We start from the raw sequence: 14,588 nt of genomic DNA, 5'->3' as shown, positions 1-14,588 counted from the left end.
ACGGCTCTTTTAAAGATCGTTAATGATCTAAGATTAAACTACGACTCACAGAAACTTTCTGTTCTGGTGCTACTGGATCTTAGTGCCGCTTTTGATACGGTAGATCAGTGTTTTTCAACCAGTGTGCCACGGCACACTAGTGTGCCGCGGCACACTAGTGTGCCGTGGGAGATGGTCAAGTGTGCCGTGGGAAATTGCCCTCATTAACTGATCTAAAAACATTAACCATCTCCAGGAAATCAGCTCTTTGTTCATCCAAACAGGCCCTGATAAAACACTGAGTAGTTAGGAATATAAAAGATCTTAAAATTACTTTTTCTTTGTGTTTATTTAATTCTATTAAAGACATTTTGATAAGAATGACTGTACCGCGAAATAGCTGCAGCTATAAATGTGTAAGGAAAAGTCCCGCAGCTTTTACTGTCTCCACGACTCCACCAATCATTCTTGAAGGCTTAATCACATGTCATCAGTCTGACCAATCAGAAGTGCTTAAAGTCTCCACTTCCTTGTTCCAATTTAGCTCATAACTCAGTCAGTTCCGACAAAAACACCAGCTAAAGCTCGTCTTTAGCGGTGGAGCTTTCCACAGAATCCGGTATCAGACCGTGGAACAAGTGAACAAAACCATGAAGCTCAGAGACGCGAGTCTTTCTGCCGTTTTCTCGCAGTTTTCACACTACATCTCCCATGATGCATTGGCTTAAAGGGACAGCGTCTTGAAAACACAACGAACATACAGTTTGTATGTAACTTAACTTTTATTACATCTTTTAGAAAAACATCTGCAACTTCCTGCTTTTTCTGCCACAATTATCACAAAAATGCACGTCAGATTGCCGGGGGGGGCTGTAGATCAAAACAGACTATGAGTTTCTGCTTTTTTTTTTTCAGTTTACGGAAAAGTCCCGCCCCTTTAACTGTCTCTGCCAATCATTCTTGGAGGCTTAATCACATGTCATCAGTCTGACCAATCAGAAGTGCTTAAAGTCTTCACTTCCTTGTTCTTAATTCTGCTGATAAAGTCGCTCAGTTCTAACAAAAGTACCAGCTAAAGCTCGTCTTTAGCGGTATAGCTTTCCACAGAGTCCGGTGTCAGACCGTGGAACACGTGAACAAAACAATGAAGCTCAGAGACGCGAGTCTTTCTGCAATTTTTCGGCAGTTTTCACACTACATCTCCCGTGATGCATTGGCTTAAAGGGCCAGTGTCCCAGTGGACAAGTTGCAGAATTGTGAAACGTCTTGAAAGCACAACAAACAAACAGTTTCTTAATTTTCTAATTTAACTTTCATTTTATCTCTTAGAAAAAACAGCCGTAACCTCCTGCTTTTCCGGCCACAATTATCACAAAAATGCACGTGAGATTCCGGGCGGGGGGGGGGGGGGGGGGGGGGGGCTGTCGATCAATATAGACCATGAATTTCTGCTTTTTTTTTTTTTTTGGATGCTGGTGTGCCGCGGGATTTTTGTCAGGGTTAAAGTGTGCCGTGGCTCAAAAAAGGTTGAAAAACACAGATTTTATTAGACAGACTTAGGAGTCTAGTGGGCCTCTCTGGGAATGTTCTTAAGTGGTTTTACTCTTACCTGACAGATCGACACTTTTATGTAAGTATGGATACGTGCTCTTCAAGAATCCACGAAATAAGTTGTGGGGTTCCCCAGGGGTCGATTTTAGGGCCAATACTGTTTAATTTATATATGTTGCCTCTTGGTGAGGTCATCAGGAGACATGGCGTTGACTTTCACAGCTATGCTGATGATACACAGCTTTACATCGCCGTGTCTCCTAATGACCTTGAACCTATTAACACTCTTTTAAACTGTATTTTAGATATAAAGTTGTGGATGGCAGAAAATTTCTTACAGCTCAACCAGGACAAAACTGAAGTTTTAATCATCGGTTCTGAAGACAAGAGAGAGATGATTTTACCACATCTTCATAATTTTAAACCTTCTCCATTTGTGAGAAACCTGGGCGTATTTTTTGACTCTGAGCTAAATTTTATCCCACACATTAAAAATGTCGTTAAGACAGGATTTTATCATCTCAAAAACATTGCCAGAGTCCGCCCGTTCCTCTCTCTTGCCAGCACAGATGTACTAATGCATGCTTTTATTTTTAGTCGTTTAGATTACTGTAATGCCCTGCTCTCTGGTTTACCCAAAAAGTTATTTTAGTTAAGTTATTTTATGGTCTTGGGCTTTCTTAATTAAATGATATTCTTTTAAAATATGAGCCCTCGTGGACCCTGAGGTCTTCCAGTGCTGGTCTCTCAGTTGTTCCCAAGGTGAGGACCAAAACTTATGGTGAGGCTTCGTTCTGCCATTATGGTCCTCGCCTGTGGAACAGCCTGCCGGAGAGCCTCAGGGCCGCAGAGACTGTAGAGGTTTTTAAGAAGAGGCTCAAGACCCACCTTTTTAATTTAGCTTTTAGTTGATTTTAACTGCTAATTTATTCTATTAATTTTAGTATAGGCTATTTTATGTATTCAATTTCATTTTATGCATCTTATTCTCAGTTTTATTTATTTATTTTAAATAAATCTTATAATTTTAGTATCTTATTGTGATTTTAGCCCCAGTGTTTCTTGTGGGGATCTTTTCTGCCAGGGTTTGCCGGCTTGCCCGGTGGCTGTTGCTGCAGTTCTTGCCCTTGCTGGGGTGGCTGGGGTTTAATTTTCAGCCTCACGGCTGTGAAGTGGACCCCGGTGTTGACCCGGTCTGGGTTGGCGCTGTGGCCGTGATGCTCCCGTGGCCAGGCTGGCTCCTGGTATGAGGAGATTCCCAAATACCGTTTCCTCACAGCAGAGCCAAGCCTTGTTTGTTTGCTTGCTTATTTATTTATTTATTCTAACTTGCATAGTCAATATTCATTGTCGTGGGTCATGTGTTTTAATGGAGGGGAGGGGAAAGGGTGAGGGGTGGGTTGGGTTTTTACTGTAATATTGTGTGTTTTTTGTTTTTAATGTTAAAGCGCTTCGAGCTGCACAAAATGCATGATAAGCGCTATTTTATAAATAAAGTTTGATTTGATTTGATTTGAAATGAATCTGCAGTCATTTCTGGTTTCAGTGACTGAATGATGCTCTGACCAAAGAACACTTTGTGTGTTTTTATTGTTCTAGTGACATTCAAAGGAAGTATCTGTTCTAGATTCAATAGTTAAAGATCTTTTCAAACTATTTTCTTCACGGCTGCAGACAGAAAATCTTCCAGTGAAACATCAGAAAGTTCTTCACCTGATCTGTTCTTCTCATCCTTCAGGGAGTTCAGCTTCTTTACTGACCTCAGAGTCTGCAGTCTGCAGTCTGGACTCTCCAGAAAACCACACAGATGAAGAACTCCTGAATCCTGCACGTTGTTGTTGCTCAGGTCCAGTTCTGTCAGATTAGACGGGTTTTTCTTCAGAGCTGAGACCAGAACTTCACAGCTGATCTCTGACAAACTGCAGTCCTCCAACCTGCAATCAGACAGAAAAGTGTGTTCAGGAGCAGTGATGCAGCTGGAGGTCCAGGAACTCGGTCCAGGTGGGACCCACCCTGTCATTGATCATCATGAATCGTTCATTACTAAATATTTACAATTCAATAGATTTAAATCTTTGTGTCCAAATTCCTAACTTCTTGTTAGGGAGGACTGTGAGGATGGAGGACTGTGAGGATGGAGGACTGTGAGGATGGAGGACTTTGTTTCTGATTCAGGGGAGGAGTTTAACTGGAAACCAGAGGGTGGTATGGGGGGGGGGGGGGGGGGGGTCGGTCAGGACACAGGGAGGAGGAGACAGAGATGTGACTCCACTTGGCAGATGATCCACATTTATTCCAAGTCAGTCTGTAAACAACTAAAGATGCCCTCATCACTGCACAAACAGCACAAACTGACCAGCTGTCAATCAAATAAAGTCCATAAAACAATAAAACTGAGTTTGTCATTATGAACATAAACTCCTTATAATATGATAAAAAGAATTCAATCTGCTTTAGTGCAGGAATATCTAGTGTCCTGGATTCTAGAAGTAATTCTAACATCATGATCACTACTTTTTATTTAAACGGTGAATATGACGTCATTGATTTCACAAAGTGAAAATCTAACAGATATGAGTGTTTAGTGATGATCATTTATGAATTCACTGAGTTCAGAAGATAAAAACCTGGATGGTTTATTTAAAAATACATTTAAATACTTATTTTTTCAAACAAAAATGTGAATAATTCCCCAACCTAAACTATAAAACCCTCCAATTAAGTGTAAATGTATCAGATAAATGACATCAGTGATCCTGAAACATAAATGTCTCCTTTTTGTCTCCATCTAAACTAAAGAAAACTCTGGTTTCCATCCAAATGACAAATCAATGTCTCCATCAAAGTTTCCCACATATTACCACCTTTAGTTTCTAACAAAGTAAAGCACAGAAGTCCAAACCGTAGAACATGAAACCGTTTCAGAGCTTTTCTCACACACACAGTCCAGTTTAGTCCCGGTACCGGCACCTTAAAGCCAAGAAAAAGCCTTGCAGCCCTGTTGTTGCTCTAGGAAAACATGGAGTTTGTTGCAATAATCCAGTCAGATCCAGAGAGAACAGAAAGACTACGACTCCGCTTCCATGTGACCAGCGTGATGGACGTTACACCACAGCCTCCACTCCCACTCCCATCCAGAAAACAGTTCCTCCACTCACCAATCCCAGCTCATGTTCTGATCCAAATGTGTCCAAATGTCTCTACAAACACATTGGAAGCCGTCTGTCTCTCTGGAGGGAAAAATCACCATGTGCTCTGTCTCCAACTTCCTGTCTTTAAATAAACTTTACTAACAAATATTGAAGATACAAAATACCAAACATTAACACTCTGTGCAAAAGACAACATGTTTACATTTGCCAGGGAAATAAACAAAAAATACTAATAGACATATAAATATTATAAAATAAAACTAAACTAATAAAGGCAAAGCATGTTTTCTATGGAGGCCTGTACTGTTCATAATTAAATAAATAATATGACCGTGTGCAATCACACAATCAACCAATAAATCTCATAAATATATCAAAAGATCATGAAATTGTGAAAAACCTGCACACAGATTTTAAATTAGCCATTATGTTATAAAATATATTTCATTTCGCTTTAAAAACCTGTTCATTATTTTAAAACAGCATTTTAAAATATTCATTTTAATCACGTTGAATATTATTATAACTCTACGGTTTTTTTCAGAAACTCAGATTTCTAAATATTTTCCAAAGTATCTTTGTTTTTAGTTCATGTTGCTGTTTTTCCATAATGACTTATTTATTTCATGAAGAGCTTTTCCAGCAGAATGAGTCTGTCTGTCAATCAGTGAAAGTGGGCGGGATCTAATCGCTCATTGGCTGATTCCTGGAGATCCACTCGTGTTCCTGGATACCAGCTCTGTGGTGTTTCAGTCAGAGAGATGACATATTTCTGCTGACATTAGAGGATCAAATAGAGACAAACAATCTCTCTGCTGCAGAAGATGCAAACATGGACGACTCTGTTTTTGTAGTTTGTAGTTTGTAGTTCCTGTGAACCACAGAGGAGCTTTCTTTGAGCGCCGGTCGTCCACATCTTGAAGTTCCCGTTGAAATACTCCAGACTCTCATTCTCTGTGCAGAATTCCTAGATAGTGTCCCAGTTTTCCAGCCCAGAGTCACCTGAAAACCGTCAGACCCAACAAAAAAACCACGACCCTTCTATGACCGCGGACCATGGGGGGGTTAGCTAACACAGCTCAGCTGTCTGTGCTCACAGATTCAGACTGTCGTCACATCAAGGTTGCCGTACATCAAGACACCAGGAAGTGGAACGGGGGTTGGCAGGCAGGTAAGCCAAGTTTGGAGTTCTCTGAACTGAACAGGGATTGGGAGCTTACGAGCAGACTCGTTCACAGCTCCCTGTACACGAGCAATCGGCCAGGCTTTGGCGCATCTGCGGCGTGGCGGCAGTAGTCTGCAAGCGTGACGTGACTTTGTTCACCTAGATCCGCCCTCCTCTCAGTGACCGATATGTTGAGCTGGCCTTCCTCCTGCGCGTACAGTTAAGGCTCCTGCAAACTATTTATTTCCTTTTTCTTCAGGAACATGTTTTGGCTGCACGCCCTTCTCATCTCCCCCAAACAGGGGATTAAAGCTGCTGCTTTGCCTTTATTGTTTTTAACCCTGATTTCTGTACAGGTCCCACCCCCGCCACGACGGAACTGGCTGGAGCGATACGCTTAGCTCACGGAGACCCCTCGTTGCTGTGGCATCTCACCGGACTGTGGTCGGCTCCCCCCAGCTGATAAGCAGTGGTTGGGCGGCTTACCAGCGCCCCTGAACACTAATCACCTTTTTATCTTTATTTTTAATTGTGTGGCTTTTATTGATCAATTTAATTCTTTTTTCAGGAGGGGGGAGGCCGAGGTGGTGGACTGTTGTATGTGGTGGGGGGTCCCAGTGTGCTCTGTGGTTTCCATCACATGTGCAGTGATTCACAAAAGGGTGTTTGCTTTGTTTTTTATCTTTTCCTGGGGCTCAGCAGCCCCCAGGAGGCGTTGTTGACCCGTTTTTTGGTGCTGCCACATTCTGGCGTTGTCGGCAGGATCTTTTAAACATTACAGACAGAGGCTGGTGTGTTTTTAAAGTGATTTTATGTGGAAACCTTAATGTTTTTAGCTCTGTAGTACGGAATACTAAAGTCCCACAACCCCGTATCATCCGGTGGGGAATGCCCAGGTGGAACGCTTTAACGGGACTCTGCACAACTTGCTGCGTACTCTGCCTGTGTCTAGGAAGAGGGATTGGCATGTGTGTTTGCCTCAGGTATGGTATTATTATAATACAACCCTGCATCAGTCAACAGGGGAGTCCCCCTTTTTCATCATGTTTGGGCAGGAGCCAAGGCTCCCTGTAGATTTTCTATTAATCTTTCAATATACTAGTGCTGCCACATTAAGTTTCTTGGTCAGCTGATCTATTCTTTGCCAGGTAGCTCCGCCCCCAGCCTTGAACATAAACTACATGCAGAGGTTCGTCACTCTAAAACAGCAGAGGTTTAGTGTCTGTTTAAGCACCAGGACTGAGAACCAGAAGCTAACCTAAAGACTATGTGACATGAAAGATCTGGTTCTGATCCAAGCTCGGTTCTGAATAATCACCAGAACCAGGTCTGTGGGAAAGACCTTTCAGTCTGCTGCAGTTTGACCTCCTCATATCTCTTCATAAGGAGCTGCTGCTCTGTGGGTCAGAAATCTGCTGCAACTGTTTGTGCATTGAAATCTGCAGTTCTGGAATTTATTCATGTTTTCTTTCAAAGAACACAGAACATGAACTTCTCCCAGATGTGAAAACCTAGATGGACTTAGGTTCTCCTGTTAAGTCTGGTGCATAAAAACAACATTTGTAACCATTAGATAAGGAAAAAGCAGGACTTTTAACTCAAGCAGAATGTTGTTTTCTTTTTACTTCTATCCAACAGTCCTCTGCTGTTTCCTCTGCACTGATGTCTATCTGACACTTTCTGCTGAAAACAGAGAAAACCAGACAGAACTTCTTGTAGAAAATCAACATTTAATGAAACCTGACCTGAGAGTCTCCAGTTTACAGTCTGGACTCTCCAGTCCAGCAGACAGCAGCTTCACTCCTGAATCCTGCAGGTTGTTGAAACTCAGGTCCAGATCTCTGAGTCTGGAGGACTGAGAGCTGAGAACTGAGGACAGAGCTGCACAGCTTCTCTCTGACAGATCACAGCAATTCAGGCTGAAGAAAACAAAGACAGACAGCAGTTATTGAATCTTTCATGTTTCCATCAGATTCATTTGTTGACTGAAGGTTATTTTCCTGAGAGTTCTTACAGAGCTTTGTTGGAGGCTTTGATCACTGGCAGCAGCCTCAGAAGAGCCTCCTCTGAACCAGAGTATTTCTGCAGGTCAAACTCTTCCAGATCTTCTTCTGATGACAGTAAGATGAAGACCAGAGCAGACCACTGAGCAGGAGACAGTTTATCTGTGGAGAGACGTCCTGACCTCAGGTACTGTTGGATCTCCTCCAATAGAGAACCATCATTCAGTTCATTCAGACAGTGGAACAGGTTGATGCTTTTCTCTGCAGACACATCCTCACTGATCTTCTCCTTGATGAACTGGACTGTTTCCTGATTGGTCTGTGAGCTACTTCCTGTTTGAGTCAGCAGACCTCGTAGGAGACTCTGATTGGTCTGCAGTGAAAGACCCAGGAGGAAGCGGAGGAACAAGTCCAGGTGTCCGTTTGGACTCTGTAAGGCCTTCTTCACAGCACTCTGGTAGAACTGGACCGGTCTGATTTTTTTCAGTTTAAGAATCTTGAAGGATTTTTTCTTCTGTTCTTCCTCCATGAGGTTGAGTCCAGAGGTGATGAAGGTCAGGTGGACATGAAGAGCAGCCAGAAACTCCTGAACACTCAGATGGATGAAGCAGAAGACCTTGTCCTGGTACAGGCCTCTCTCCTCTCTAAAGACCTGTGTGAACACTCCTGAGTACACTGAGGCTGCTCTGATATCGATGCCACACTCTGTCAGGTCGGATTCATAGAAGATCAGGTTTCCTTTCTGCAGCTGCTCAAAAGCCAGTTTTCCCAGAGACTCCATCATCTTCCTGCTCTCTGGACTCCAGTGAGGATCTGTCTCAGCTCCTCCATCATACTTGACCTTCTGGACTTTGGCCTGAACCACCAGGAAGTGGATGTACATCTCAGTCAGGCTCTTGGGCAGCTCTCCTCTTCCTCTGCTCTTCAGCAGATCCTCCAGAACTGTAGCAGTGATCCAGCAGAAGACTGGGATGTGGCACATGATGTGGAGGCTTCTGGATCTCTGGATGTGGGAGATGATCCTGCTGGCCTGCTTTTCATCTCTGAACCTCTTCCTGAAGTACTCCTCCTTCTGTGGATCATTGAACCCTCTGACCTCTGTCACCATGTCAACACACTCAGCAGGGATCTGATTGGCTGCTGCAGGTCGTGTGGTTATCCAGAGGAGAGCAGAGGGAAGCAGGTTCCCCCTGATGAGGTTTGTCAGCAGATCAGCCACTGAGGTGGACTCTCTAGGGTCCTTCAGGATCCGAGTCTTGTGGAAGTCCAGAGGAAGTCGACTCTCATCCAGACCATCAAAGATGAAGAGGACCTGGAAGTCTTCAAAGCTGCAGATTCCTGCTTGTTTGGTTTCAGGGAAGAAGCGATGAACAAGTTCCACCAAGCTGAACTTCTCCTCTTTCAGCACATTCAGCTCTCTGAAAGTGAATGGAAATGTGAAGTGGAGGTTCTGGTGGGCTTTGCCTTCAGCCCAGTCCAGAGTGAACTTCTGTGTTAAGACTGTTTTCCCGATGCCAGCCACTCCCTTAGTCATCACGGTTCTGATTGGTTCTGGTCTTCCAGCTGGGAGTTGGAAGAGCTCTTCTAGTCTGATGCTTGTTTCTGCTCTGTCTGCTTTCCTGGATGCTGCTTCAATCTGTCTGACCTCATGTTCTTCATTCAGCTCTCCTCTTCCTCCCTCTGTGATGAAGAGCTCTGTGTAGATCTCATTCAGAAGGGTTGGGCTTCCTGCTTTAGCCATCCCCTCAAACACACACTGGAACTTCTTCTTCAGACCAGATTGGACTTCATGTCGACAAACAGCAGCAGATCCTGAATGAAGACAACAAACAGTAAATCAACTCTCTGCAGCCCTGAATGATGAGGGTTTGAATCCCTGTGGTTCCATGTGTTCAGACATCAGTAAATCTGAAACCTTCAGAGAAATCCTCTTACTGCTCTGCAGTCCATCAGCCAGCTCCTCCTGCTTCATTCTCCTCAGGAAGTTCACTGTGATCTTCATCACTGACTCTCTGCTGCTCCTCTGCTCTTCATCTTCAGCCTCCAGCTCCTCCTCATCCTCCCTGTGACTCAGAAGCTTCTGGATCTTCTTCAGCTCCTTCTTGACAAAAGTGACAATGTTGTCCTCCAGCAGCTGCAACAGAATTCCAGATGAATGAGTGAAGTCATGGAGCCAAACATCAGCTCCATGTTGGACACACTGACAGTCCACTGGTGTCCAAAGTGCAGCATGGAGACGACTGTGGACAGAATGATGGGAAAGTAGTTGTTGTTCATGTACAGACCAGAAAGATGGAGTCCAGCTGTGTTTGATGCTGCTGGACAGACGGACCACTGGGAGTCTCTGAGCTCTGCTGGTCCAGTCTGTGGACAATCAGCAACAATCAGATCCTACTGGACCCACTGGTGTCCTGCAGACACTCAGGAGAATCTACTAGATCTATTCTGTGTTTGTGGAGAAGCTCCAACACTCACTGCTGCACATATGAAGATAGAAATGTCTGTGAGAAAGAACATTTACATACAGCTCACCTCTCTGCAGCAGAAGATGAGTTAAAGTCAAAAATTTGACCCATTGACCGGTCACTCCTGAAGGAAACACAGCTGGGTTCAGATCCAGATCCAGTTCTGAGTCTCTGATGGATCCTGATAGAAAAACATTTGTTTGGTTAGAAGTGAGTTTCTGTCATGATGGTGTTTGATGAGTTCTTTTGGATTTGGATCATCTCAGATCACAAATGCATCATGAATGCTGTTGTTTTCAGAACAGCAATGATTCCAACATTCATTCTGACTCACAGATGAATCAGAGTCACAGAAAACTGGATCATTGATTCTCATTTAGACCAGAAGAAAATATTTGAGTTTGTTTGAAAATTCCTCATTAACATTCAGACTTTTAGCTTTGGTTGATAAAGGAGCCTCAGATCTGGAATGATGTAGAGAATCCCAGAGAACCAGTTTCATTTAGAATGAATTCTATTCACTCAGTGACCTGAAGGACTTCAAACCATCAGAGGATGATGACATCATGCCTGACATTTTTAAAGGCTGTTTGGAGCTAAAGTTACTGTTTGGGTTTCTCTCCAACAATCAAATCCCATCTAAATACTGTCTGTGAAAAAAGGTTCATCAACAGATCTTTGTTCACTAGAAACTGCTTCTTACTGTGAGTCTGAAGGTCCTGGTTCAGTTCTGAAGCCTGGAGGTTCACCTTTGGACCGGTGACTCTTCATGGATCCACAGCTGGAGGCTGCAGACTGGACTCTCTGTGTGACCTGTTGACCTCTGCAAACACCAAAGCATCAGAGTGTTGGAGGATCTGCTTCTTCATGAACAGCTGATGGACTTTGACATGAACACAGACTGAGCTGTTTAGTCTGGAATAACATGACATGTTTGGATCAACAGTTTCCAGCTTTCAGCATTTTCTGTCAGTCAATCCAGACTTTTTTCTAGAAAAGCTGATTCCAATTCTCCATGTAGAAATGGAGAAATTCTGAGAGCAGAAAGTCCAACTAGAACAATGTGATGTTTGGAAAGCATGAAAATCTGAATCCTAGGAGTCTGCAGTGATTCTTCTCATTAGACTGGAGCTGCTGTCAGTCAGAGTCAGCAGTCAACATGTTTTCTTCTCCAACATCTCTGATGTCTCTCAGAGACTCTCAGAAGACTCAACTGAAAAGATCTCATCACACACATGATGCTCCAAGTGAGTCTGATCAGAGAGATCCAGAACTGAACCAGACCTCAAGTCCTTCATCTGAAAACTGTTGATCATCTGAACTAGAATCCAGCCTCCAAAAACTCTGACAAACACTCACTGGTCCACTGCTGGATGGATGACTTTGAAGTCAGGGTTTTTATCCTTTGATCTGTCACTCCTGAAGGACCCCCAGCTGGATCCAGGTTCAGGTCCAGATCCAGATCCAAGTCCAGGTCCAGGTCCAGGTTGGTTCCTGTGAAGAATGAAGGTTGCTGGTGTGAGTCCTGAGCTCTGACATGGAGAAGATCATGGACAGTTGGAGATGTTCATCTCACCGCTGAGCTTTGCTCTGGTTGTCATGGTTACCATCTCTGCTTCTAGAGGGAGGGGCTCCCTCCTGTGGCTCCTCCCACTGATCCATGCTGCTGGATTCTCTGGATCCACATCAGCTCACACACACCTTCCTCCTTCACCTGCAGAGGAAACCATCCTCATCATCATCATCAGGATCAAGTTTCTGCGTTGGAGCTTCATTTTCAATCCTCAACAGCTTCATCAAATATTTGTTTGTTGCAGCAGAAAAGTCTTTCTTCTTTCATTCAGATGATGATTCAAATGTTCTGAGAAGTTCTGTCTGCAGCAGCATCAGGACTCTGATTCCTGCAGGACTCTGTGGATCTGAACCAACTTCTCTTTTCTGATGTTTTTCTGGACTAAAACTAAACATCTGGATGAACTCAGAGTTTCCTCACTGACATTTGACCTTTGACCTGTTTTCCTTCATGTCCAGAATCCAGTCGAGCCGCTCTGAAGAAAATCCATGAAAGGAGTTGAAATATAAATGTATTGAAGCAGAATTGAAGCAACATCAGAGCAAAAGCAGCAGAAAATGATCAAAGCTGTTCAGATGTTCTTCCTCACATGAGAGCCTCTCATTTCATCTGATGAAGATCAAACATTTCCTCCATTCAGACATCAAGCTGCACTTCCTATTCCGCCCTGCAGAGGTCAGTGTTTGCAGATCCCAAAAGACTGTCTGTTTGCAGATGATCTCATGATCTTCACTTTGTTTCTTCGTTTGGTTGAAGGATGAAGAAAGAAGTAAAGAAATAAAAATCACAACCAGATCAAATGGGATTGAAGAAGCTGAAGCCCCAATGATTGATCCTCCTTTCAACTCCTCCAAATCATTTCATCACTTCCTGATCCAGAACTCCAAACTAATGTTGGATCAATCTGATCTGATCTCAGCCAGGATCCTTTAGATTCCAACAAAGAGGCTCCCAGCTGATCCTAACATTCAAGAACTTCTTCTGAAAGTCTTTGAAATGCAAACATCCACATTCTTTCCATCCCAGATGTTCCATCAACTCACCCCTCTGACACAAATGCAGCTGTTCTTTCTTTGACTTCTTCCTCTGGATCTTTGGAACCGCTTTTTGTTCCTGAAGTCCAACCGGCTCCAGTTTCAAACCGGTTCTGAATGCAGCCAGAAAGCAGATTCCTGTGGACTTTGGACCTGAACGACATGGTCTGATCCTGGAGCAGATCATAAAGTTGGTTTATCAGTTTTGTGGTCAACAGATGATTGGTTGATGTGTAATCATTGACTGGATTTATGATTTGATTGTTTTCTTCTGGAAAACATCAACTGATGTGGAGTTTTTTCTCTTCCTGTTTCTACAAACATCACATGATGATGGAAGTCTGAGAGAACTGGATCAGAAAAAAAGACCATTTAAATCTGTTTCCATTTCCCATCATTTCTATTTTCTTCTCATTTTCTCTTCTTTGACCCAAAACTCCTCCAACAGGATTCCTGAAGCGTCTCTGAAAGTCAGATGTTTGAGATTCTCTATCAGGGTTTGTGTTTGTGAAAAAGACCTTCAGGATTTAGAATCTGGTTCTGGACTCTTCTGCCTGATGAAGGTCTGACAGACAAACCCTGCAGGAAGAAACCAGATTTATTTGCAGCTTCTGTGCTCCAAAGTCTGTTTCCATGGCAACAGCAGGTTGTTAGCTGGTCCCGCCTACAGCAGACTAAGGATCAGTTTTGTCTCCTTTGCACATGTATGGAATAGATTACACTGCAGACTGTGTCTTGTCTACCCTTTCTGTATTTAAGTCTTGTCTCTGCCTTCCTCCTGTGCTGGTCCATTAGCTCTGTTATGGTGTTCATGTCATCCTGTCTAGTCCATGTTCCTCGCCACGCCTATGTACGTTTTTGTTTTGCATTTCCTGCTCTGCAGCGCCTTTTGTTATCATTAAACCCTCTAGTCCCTGAACTTTGTGCCTCCGCCTCTGCATCTGGGTCCTACCGGCTCCCGAGCCACCCCACCACCGTGACAGGACAAACCGTTTTTACAGGCTCAAGCACCAATAAAAGTACTTTAGAAATGTTTTTTTTTTCAACAAATAACTTCTGTACTCTACTGTCAAATAATAATTTTAATCATCATTGTGAACAGAAGGCTTCAAATCGCGGAGATTAGCCCCGCCCACCGCGACCCAAAGAATTGGATTAAACGGGAGAAAATGTAAAATGATTATGAAAAATACAAAGTACAGTGGGACAAATAGTGACTCAGGTGTATTTCGCTGCTCTTCAGACTGAGCCGCTGCATCCTGACTCCACTCTGCAGTGTTTTCTTCTTTTGAAGCCCGCGGTGCAGCTGTGTTTGATCGGGAGAAGAACGTAGTGATTGACAGTTGTTGTCGCTCTTTTTTCTATGAGTTTTAGAGAAACTCGAAATTGCAAGAGAATTTGCACGTACGTGTTGTAAATTTGGCGAGCTGTCTTTTAGGTACGTGTACATATTAAACTGCAACGTTATTGACGCACAGGTAGAGAAGAAGCGAAGTGACTTTTTAGCCAATCAGAATGCAGAACACAATGCACGATGCAAATCCGTGAAGTAGCGAAACCGTGAAAAGTAAACCGCGTTATAGCGAGGGATCACTGTACATTGTTTTCATATCTAACTCATATTTATTTGCATCTTGAACTTCTATTCATGACATGTTTCTATCCT

General features: G+C 43.3%; 1 protein-coding gene across 8 annotated transcripts in view; it reads right to left on the bottom strand.

The window, feature by feature from the left end:
- LOC144988956 (NACHT, LRR and PYD domains-containing protein 12-like) overlaps nt 1–13,115 on the bottom strand; it is a 254,086-nt gene extending 240,971 nt beyond the window's left edge. For 2 of the 8 annotated variants that reach the window (XM_078940374.1, XM_078940365.1), the window contains exons 1-10: nt 12,478–13,115; nt 11,892–12,363; nt 11,675–11,809; nt 11,019–11,138; nt 10,383–10,496; nt 10,136–10,214; nt 9,786–9,984; nt 7,862–9,662; nt 7,593–7,766; nt 3,291–3,464 (exon numbers count right to left, since the gene is read on the bottom strand). In XM_078940374.1, coding sequence (XP_078796500.1) covers nt 3,291–3,464; nt 7,593–7,766; nt 7,862–9,662; nt 9,786–9,984; nt 10,136–10,214; nt 10,383–10,496; nt 11,019–11,138; nt 11,675–11,809; nt 11,892–11,977 — 2,882 coding nt within the window. In that variant the 5' untranslated portion in view covers nt 11,978–12,363; nt 12,478–13,115. The remainder of the gene's footprint in view (nt 1–3,290; nt 3,465–7,592; nt 7,767–7,861; nt 9,663–9,785; nt 9,985–10,135; nt 10,215–10,382; nt 10,497–11,018; nt 11,139–11,674; nt 11,810–11,891; nt 12,364–12,477) is intronic. The other 6 variants (XM_078940370.1, XM_078940392.1, XM_078940377.1 and 3 more) reach the window with 6 other exon arrangements.
- Between the last annotated feature and the right edge of the window lie 1,473 nt (nt 13,116–14,588).

This window comes from Oryzias latipes, chromosome 2 (genome assembly GCF_053564925.1).
Source record: "Oryzias latipes strain Hd-rR chromosome 2, Olatipes_Hd-rR_3.1".
In the NCBI taxonomy this organism is placed as follows: domain Eukaryota; kingdom Metazoa; phylum Chordata; class Actinopteri; order Beloniformes; family Adrianichthyidae; genus Oryzias; species Oryzias latipes.
This window is presented reverse-complemented; position numbering and strand designations above follow the sequence as displayed.